This window comes from Macaca mulatta, chromosome 6, assembly GCF_049350105.2.
Source record: "Macaca mulatta isolate MMU2019108-1 chromosome 6, T2T-MMU8v2.0, whole genome shotgun sequence".
NCBI lineage: Eukaryota > Metazoa > Chordata > Mammalia > Primates > Cercopithecidae > Macaca > Macaca mulatta.
The window spans coordinates 111,068,350-111,077,841 of NC_133411.1; the positions used below are offsets into that span (position 1 = coordinate 111,068,350).

General features: G+C 40.4%; 1 protein-coding gene across 2 annotated transcripts in view; it reads right to left on the reverse strand.

Annotated features, from left to right (window-relative positions):
• The window catches only part of SLCO4C1 (solute carrier organic anion transporter family member 4C1), a 71,948-nt gene extending 63,209 nt beyond the window's left edge, over positions 1 to 8,739 (reverse strand). The window contains exons 1-3 of one of the 2 annotated variants that reach the window (XM_078005074.1): positions 7,815 to 8,640; positions 7,476 to 7,710; positions 3,004 to 3,267 (exon numbers count right to left, since the gene is read on the reverse strand). In XM_078005074.1, coding sequence (XP_077861200.1) covers positions 3,004 to 3,208 — 205 coding nt within the window. In that variant the 5' untranslated portion in view covers positions 3,209 to 3,267; positions 7,476 to 7,710; positions 7,815 to 8,640. Of the gene's footprint in view, positions 1 to 3,003; positions 3,268 to 7,475 lie in introns of both variants that reach the window. The other variant, XM_001097443.5, reaches the window with a different exon arrangement.
• Positions 8,740 to 9,492: the final 753 nt, after the last annotated feature.

Below are 9,492 nucleotides of genomic sequence, written 5' to 3' on the forward strand. Positions count from 1 at the left end.
TCAAGCCAAATACCAAGGAGCTCTTCATTCCTCCTTCACAATAAATCCAACAGAGTCCTATTTCTTTTTCCTCTAAAACACACTGAGAATCAGTCATCTTCTGGATCTCTACTGCTACCACCCCAGTCTCAGCTGCATTTATCTCTCACCTGGACTACAATAAAAATATCTAGAGTGACTGGCTCCCATTTACTCTTGTCTCTTGAACTCCAGTAAGATCATGCAATTCCCTGTGTAAAACTCTTCCACAACTTTGCATTGCACTTCAAGCACAATCTAAATGCCTCCCTAGTGTCTACCTGCCTCCCCAAAACAGCCTCTCTTGCTTCGATGATGCTGGCTAAAACTGACAATTCCTAAAACCTACCGAGCCTTCCTCTGCTCCAGAGCCCTTAACCATGTTTTTCTCCAGCCTGGAAAGTATCTTTCAAGGTTAGCTCTTCATTATCCAGATATTATCATTGTAGCCTTTCCCGGCAAACACACTTAGCCTTTAACACAGTATTACTTCATTCTATTTGTCTCTTTACTCACTCACCTCAATTTTCAATTATCTTGTTCATTTGTTTATTAATTGCATATTTCTTCCCACCAGTACATAAAATCAGATGGCATGGAACTGTTTTACTGGTGTTATCTCAACACCATGTGTAGTCCATATCAATAAATATATGTTGTGTGAATGGCAGAATAACAGGAGGGCAAGCTGAGTTTTTGCTTTCATTTGCCACATCTAAGCTATTATTTAAATTATGAGTCAATTTACAGTAAAAATCTTAGATCAGCCAATTCCTCTATCTAACCTATTTCAATCATCTACCAAAATAATGAAAAATGTAAATTAGATCAACAAGAACTTGGTGAAAACCTGCACAGTACACTACTAAAAGTTTATGATCTGGCTTCAGTAATCTTAGCTTCATCTCTGGTCACACACAAACACCTTAATTTGTGGCAATTTTCCTTTAGGAAAATAAGTTCTTCAGAATGGCCATAACTCGAGGTATAAATGGCCAGTGATGAAGCTGAGAAGATCGTGGAAGAGAGATCAAGCTTTGTACTCGAAGAAGTATTTATGTTTCAGTTTAGAGAGTCATAGATTTTTGAGCCAGGTTTGTTTACTTAAGAACAAGAAAGGCATCTGAGCAACTGAAAGGGTAAGGGCCTAGAAACAGCACAAAGATTACCATCTAAACGCTATGAACAAATAACTGTCATAGAATCAGTATCATGTTTTCTTGTGTGGCAGATTAAAATTTAGATATTCCCTTACAATTTAGATTTCAATAGTGTTATACTAAAGCCTACGCTGAAATATGTGGCTTGTTCCTAAAACTACTCCCAGTGAAATATGTCAGTTGCTTTGTGCAGTCTTGTCCAATCTTGGATAATGTGCTAGAATCTATGTACGTGCTCTTTCTGCTGATAACATACTCTCCTTATCTTATTCATTCCAAACTCTACCATATTTTAAAAATACTCTCCATTCATCCGCTTACATATTCTATTTTTACTTCTAAAATGGTGCACTTCTAAAACCATGCTTTGTTACTGAGAATATTTTCCTGTTTGTTATCATTCTAGAATTGGAAAATTTATCTTGGGAAAGATTAATACTTTAATACTGTCTTAGTCCATTTGTGTTGCTAAAAAGGAACACCTGAGGCATTCATATGGAAAAGAAATTGATTTGGCTCACAGTTCTACTGTACAAGAACACAGTGCCAGCACTTGTTTCTATATGAGGGCCTCTAGCTGCTTCCACTCAGGGCAGAAGGTAGAGGGCAACTAGCCAGAGATCACAGAGATCACATGGGGAGAGACGAAGCAAGAGAGCTAGAGGGGAGGGGCCAGAATCTTTTTTTTGTTTGTAGAAAGTCTGACTATATTGCCCAGGCTGGTCTCTAACTCCTCAGCTCAAGGGATTCTTCTGCCTCAGCCTTCCAAAGTGCTGTGGTTTTAGGGCTCAGCCCCCATGCCTAGCTCAAACTCTCTTTAACAAACGGTTTTTGGGGGAACAAACAGAGAACTCACTGACCCTCATCTCCAGGGCACTAATGTATTCATGAATGATCCACCCCCATGACCCAAACACCTCCCTCCAACATGAGGATCAATATGAGGTCTAGGGGAACAAACATCCACACTATAGCAAATATTAATTTTCAGTATTAACACACAAATCTAACAATCTTAACTTTTTAAAAATAATGTCTATAGCATAACAGGCTCCAATTATCCTTTGCCTTTTATTTTCAGGGGCTAAGTAAGTGAATAAAGCCTCTGAATTTATAACCATCTGATTTTATTCCTAATTATTTCAATATCTGCTATTAGAAGTCCCAGGAAGGACATTAAAATGTTAAGGTCTACTTTCATTTGTCCACCCTTCTGGCTCTACTACATAGTTTTTTAATTAAAAATGTCATTTGGAAAAAATACGTATATAATTAAATTTCCTTTCTGAGCCTTTGAATAACACATTTATCCATCTAACCAGAGCAACCTATGATGTAGGTTGCTCTAAAGTTCTGTGTTTCTTATTTAGGTACAAAGGTAGAGCTAGTTTCATTTCTCAGGAAAAGTTCCACTTTTCTAAATGTCACCTCTCTTTGTCTCAAATCAGGAATCAACACGTCCAGGGTGCAGAGCTGTAAACACAGCAAATAAAAGTACAAAGGGAAAAGCTAACAATCTCAGAACTCCAATGAGGTCACAACCTGCAAAGGAAAACAAGTCATCTCTTTTTGAGGAGGATCGTGTATATAATATGGGGAATAAGAATCAGAGGCTTAAAAACTTGGAGAACCACTGAAACGATGAATGATGTACAGTCTCTCTAATCTCCTATCTCATAGAGTTCACACAATGAACAAACCAGTGAGCCGTGGAAGAGATGTAAACCCTTAACATACTGTATAAGTGAATTGCAATATAAAGTTAATGACCTAGTTTTATCCACTTCTGTAAATTAAAACAAACATAAACACAACAGAAACTTACCTTTAAAAAGAGACCCCACCTTATATTTTCCACTGAAAAATTGTGGCAATGAGAATACAAGTGCTCCCAGTCCAATCATAAAGGCTGCAAATGCAAGCCACCTTGGCTTATGTCCTCTTTCACCGAAGAATGATACAAATAAAGACAACAAACAGAAGGAAATATCGTAGCTTGATGAAATCAGGCCAGTCAGGGAACTCTTCATTTCATAACGCTTCTCAATAGTGGAAATGCTAATATTTACTAGGCCATTAACTACAATACCTAAAAAAGAGAAAAATTGATGTGCATCATTACAATGTTACCATATGATTAAGATTATTAACACAATGCAGTAGAGTTTGATTATTCGTTTCTTTTGTTTTTTAAAATGTACCAGTTTTCAAAGTCTCAAAGTTTCAAAGTTAGGAAACCAAAACATATTTCCTTGAAAATCAGTTTGCTTTTTATTTTTATTTATTTTATTTATTATTATTATTATTATTATTATTATTATTATTATTATTATTATTTTGAGACAGAGTTTCACTCTGGTTGCCCAGGATGGAGTGCAAAGGCGTGATCTCCGCTCACCGGCTCACCGCAACCTCCGCCTCCCAGGTTCAAGTGATTCTCCTGCCTCAGGCTCCAGAGTAGCTGGGATTACAGGCACACGCCACCACACCCGGCTAATTTTTTGTATCTTGTTAGTAGAGATGGGTTTTCACCATGTTGGCCAGGCTGGTCTTGAAATCCTGACCTCGGGTGATCCACCCGCCTTGGCCTACCAAAGTGCTGGGATTACAGGTGTGAGCCAATGTGCCCGGCCCAGTTTGCTTTTTAAATTGTACACTTGTGAATTTTCAGGTGTCCAGCAAACCTGATGCTTGCTACATACAAAATTATAGTTAACTTGCCTTAATTCATTTTTCTTTAAATGGCAAAGTCAAACTGGTAAAGACCCAGAAAGTCAGTTTGCTAGAGTTTCCAAGTATTAATATATCATACTCCCATGGCCCTCACTCAGAAGACTACAAAAGGTACAAGAGACCCCTTAGGCCATTACAGTTAGACTCAATTGCTTCCCAAATTATTCAATCCTTAAACATATTTATCTATGACAAAAGATAACTTTGACTATTACTTTGTCTCTTCCCTCCTCTCCCCAACTCCAAAAAAATAGATAACCTTGATTTAGTCTTAGGAAGAAGAAATTGAGCTCTCAAACCCTTATTTTTTTCTAACAATCTTACAGATATTAAAGTTACCATGTAAAGAATTCTAGAGCAAAAGTAAACATAAGTCTTTCAACCGCTTGCATTCTAAATTGTATGCAAAGTAAAAGAAAAAAACATACATTTATTCTAACTATAGTGAAGGAATAACAGAAAGTAAACAAGATAAGACTGAAAATCTGAAAATTTTGACTTACTTAAAAATGTCCTGTCCAGATATAGATTAAATTTACAGGAGTTTTAAACATAACTATAAATTGAAAATTTTAAAAATCTGATTGAATTAACTAGAGATTCCTTTTTACCTAGGTTTGATAAATTTTTTTCATTAACAGTCCAGATATATATTAAACTTATAGGAGTTTAAACATTACTACAAATTGAAAATAAAAAACATCTGATTGAATTAACTACTTTTATTATTTAGGTATGATAAATTGTTTTCATTCAATAACAGAATGAGTATATACATACAAGTCATGATCTCCACAAATCTCTTTAAATTTTGATTTATCAAGACCGTAGCTGAAAATATATTTCAAAAAATAAATAAATAAATTCAACGAATTTAATAAGTTTCAAAACTCATAACTTTTTTACTTTTATACCAGTTTCATAAGACTATAAGCCAATTTACAACTCTTGGGATTTCAAGATAAAGTACCGAAAGTACCTTAGGATGACATTTTTATGCATTATCTAGTAATACAAAATTTTCCCCATCAAATAAAATCAACTTCCCTCTTACCTGCCATACTGACTAAAAATTAGTTAATAGAAAGCATTGTCTTTATGGTAAAACTTCTCTTTGAAAAAAAAATTCGTAAACTCCTCAGGAAGGATAGCACATTAATCCAATGACTCTTAAAGTGAATTATATGCTACACAAGTTCCAGGAACACTACTTAAAAAGACAAAAACAATCTGGAAGCACTCCATACTACATCTCTCTATTGTAAATGAATGACAGTAGGAAGCACATTAGAAAATTAAGTACTTAGAGAACCCCTGTTTGTCTTTGAGAAATGCTAGGTTAAATAAACTCATTTGACAAATTTTGTTTTTCTTTCCCATTAAATGTATATTTACATATACCATGGAAATAATCTTAAAGATCATGTTTGAGAAACATGGCAATAAAGTTTTCAGGCATTCAAACTTAAACTGAAAAGTAAACTAATAATTTATTGGGTCACACTTTTTATTATCATAATTTTTTTTTTCTTTTTTTTTATGTTCTTGCCTCGCTCTGTCACCAGGCTGGCGTGCAGTGGCGCCATCTCGGCTCACTGCAACCTCCACCTCCTGGGTTCAAGCGATTCTCCTGCCTCTCAGCCACCTGAGTAGCTGGGACTACAGGCGTGTGCCACCGCACCCGGCTAATTTTTGTGGTGTTTTGTTTTGTTTTGTTTTGTTTTGTTTTGAGACAGAGTTTTACTCTGTTGCCCAGGCTAGAGTGCAATGATAGGATCTCGGCATACTTCAAACTTCGCTTCCCAGGTTCAAGTGATTTTCCTACCTCAGCCCTCCAAGTAGCTGGGATTGGAGGCATGCGTCACCATGCCCAACTAGTTTTTGTATGTTTGGTAGAGACAGGGTTTCACCATGTTGGCCAGGTTGGTCTCGAACTCCTTACCTCAGGTGATTTGCCTACCTCAGCCTCCCAAAGTGCTGGGATTACAGGCGTGAACCACCACGCCCGGCCTACTGGGTCATTTTAATCTCAGATTAAGCTTCTTAAATTGGGGACCTATGGGTAGATGCTGCTCCAGACTAAACCTGACACAATTTTCTAGGAGTGACAATTATATTTGATAACAATTTTAGGCAATATTTTATGTTAAATGTAAAATGACATATTCTGGAATAATATAGAAATTTCAGAGGACTTTTAATATAACACACAAGACATTTTTTTACTTGTGTCCAACTTTTTTACCTTCACATTCCTTTGACACTGAGATGCTTCACAATTACCAGTTTTGTAAAACTATTATCAAGACATTAATGGAGGGGAACTTTGGTAGGGACAAGAAAAGTGGACAGGGAAATAATTCTTCAACACAAATCTACCTTCAGTAGAAAAGCTGCAGCTGACTTGCAATCAATAAATAGTACTTAGCATCTCATGCGCAAAGCAAGGGGCCCTGGGTTACTTGAAGAGGGAGAATAAGAACAAAAAGTATGCTTTGACTTAGTTTTTTATTAACTTAAAAAAAAAAATGAGTTGTTTCCAACCCTCTAAAAAATATATTTCTAAGGTTGTATTTCTTCCAATTAATCCTTGACTGGTTATACAGAAAATATTATCAGACTATGACTCAAGTGACCAAAATATATCTAGGTGCCAATTCAACTAAGCTTCGGCATGTCCTTCGTGACTCTCCACCTCATCTCCACCCTTCCTCAAAGTCACCTCAGAGTAACTTCCTATTTTCTTTCAACCTCTATATTAAACACACCATAGCAGCTTAACCTTCTCCATGCTTTCTTTCAAGGGAGTTGTTCTCCCTTCAGAATATCACTCCTCCGAACTGAGCTTAGATTGCAAACCCCTGAGGGTATAAATCTGAACTGAATCTGTAACTCCCAGGAGAACCTAAAAGAGATCCTAGAACAAAACAGATACTGGATAACTAATGTAACACAATGAAGATTAAGCCTCACCCTTCAACAACGTCGGGAGGCTTTGCTAATTTACTCACTGGGCTCCTCCGGTGCCCACATACTCTCAAACTAAATACACTCACAAAACATGAATGTCTGTATCTAATTTATACGATAGATTTTACACAGCTTTCTTCTTTGCAAGGCATCCCACTTTGACCTGCAAATGTATTACTCCTTCCCCTGAGGCAATGAAACAAACGTAAAATATCTTTAAGGAGGGACTCGGTAAATTTTTGTCTTTATAATGTAAAATAAACTCCCCCAGGGTATACCTTTCCCAAAAGAAGGTTCTTGTAATCTTCCCTGGAAGTCTTGAATCCGCTAAACTGAGGTAAAACACAAAAGAGAAAAAGGCTTGTATGGCAAGTTTGAACTGTAGCGATAAAGGAGAAGCTGAACTTTGGAAGGCTGGCTGGAGCCAGTAGGTTGACATTGGTGAGAGCGCACGCAAGTTCCAAACCCGGGGACACCTTGCAGGGCGCGTCCATCGCCCCGCGGACCCCGCGCACCTGCCCTCTTCCTCGGCTGACTCGCCGTGCCCACCTCGCTCTCCACTGGCCCGATCCTCGAGCGGGCACTGGACTTTACCTTGTGTGACGGCCAAGAGGCAGTAGTGAAGCAGAAAGCCTCGAGGTGTGTTGAAGCGCTGGAGACATTGAGGATGGAAGTTCCTCCACCCGCAAGGCCCCTCCTCAAACTCGGACAGCGACAGTGACCGGAGCTGCTCTTCGGAGACATTGGGAGGGGCTGAAGGCAGAGATGGCTCCGGTGACTTCTGGGGCTCCTGGGGCTTCTGAAGCTCCTGTGGCTGCGAATTCTCTTTCTGGGGATCAGAGGAAAAGGCAGAGATCTCGATCTCGGAGGGCGACGCAGACAAGCGGCGCAGGATGTCTGGGCTGGAGGGTACGAAAGCCAAGTTATCGATACCTTTGGCGCTCTTCATGTCTGGATGGGTTCTCCCGACTCCTGTGCTTCAGAGCTGCAGAGCCAGGTCCCTCTCTGGCTCCTCCCACGGGCAGGTGACAGCGCCCCCGTGCGGGAAGCTTCCCGCCTCCTGGCCCTCCAGCCTCCAGCGCGCTCTCTGCTACCGCCGGGACCTTCCTACTCCAGCTCGCGGCTGCCTGGAGCGCAGAGAGCAGAGCGCGGAGCGGCGGCGTTAGTACCCCAGCCTGTGGCTTTGGCGCTCAGCTGTGCCTCACCCGCGCCGCAGGGGCCAACCGGAAGGCGCGGCGTGGGCGTGCCACCCGGCGGCAGCCGAGTGGAGGGAGCCAGAGTTCTCACCCCACAGCCTTCGACCGGAGTCCGCCTCCACCCGAGTACCTGCGGTTCTGACCTGAGTCTCCAGCCCGCAGCGCGCCTCCCTTGAGCCCAAGCACTGGGAACACACAGAGATTGTGGGAGTCACTGGCCAAAAGCTCCCCCTGGGTGCTGACATGAAACCTGTGAACACAGTTGCATCAGGAGATCGTTCAAGAAAATATCTTGCGTTTTTCTTCCTTTGCTGCTTACCAAACCAGGCTAGGCTTAGACTCCAAGAATCAAGACTTCAGAGGTATGCTTTGGTTCATGAGCATCTTGATAAGACTTTTGCCTGTCATCCTGTTACTTGTAGAAGGTGTCCAGGTTCTTGGCATCTTGAACAAAGAATTGAAGAAAATACACAAACAAAGCAAGGAAGGAATGAAGGGATTTATTGAAAATGAAAGTACACTCCACAGTGTGGGAGCAGGCGAGCATAGGGACTCAAGGGCCCGGTTACAGAATTTTGGGGAGTTTAAATACCCCCTAGAGGATTCCATTGGTTACTTTGGGTATGCCCTATGTAAATGGAGAAGATGAAGTAAAGTTACAAAGTCATTTATGGCCTACGCCCTATGGAGAGGATATTTCCTGTTATAGCTGAAGTGTGAATAGGCCTTGTGTTTCCTGCCTCCAGATCCTATTTTCCTGCCTCAGTCCTCCTTAGAAAAAGAAATCCACCCCACCCCCATCACCACCAGGATGAACATCACAGTATAACCACCGCTTTGCTTTTACTTCTCCGAAACTGAAGGACCAGAAATTGTCTCTCTGCTGTATATTGCATATCTAAGATACACAGTGATGACAATTATGTAAATAATTTCTACCGGGCCAGGCGCGGTGACTCACGCCTGTAATCCTAGCACTTTGGGAGGCTGAGGCGGGTGGATCACCTGAGGTCAGGAGTTCAGGATCAGCCTGGCCAACATGGTGAAACGCTGTCTCTACTAAAAATACAGAAATTAGCGAGGTGTGGTGGTGCGTGCCTGTAATACCATCTACTTAGGAGGATGAGGCAGGAGAATCACTTGAACCTGGGAGGCAGAGGTTACAGTGAGCCGAGATCGTGCCACTGCACTCCAGTCTGGGCGAAAGAGTGAAACTCTGTCTCATAATAATAATAATAATAATAATAATAAAATAATACATTTCCACCCGTGGAATAAGAAAAACACTTTGAAGAGCTTAACACCATTGTGTCATGGTAGTTACAATTTAGTCATTCATTCTTTCACTTAACACAGACACAAAAAATTCTTGTGTCCTGGGTGCCAAACATTGTTCTAGGTTCTAGGGGTACACA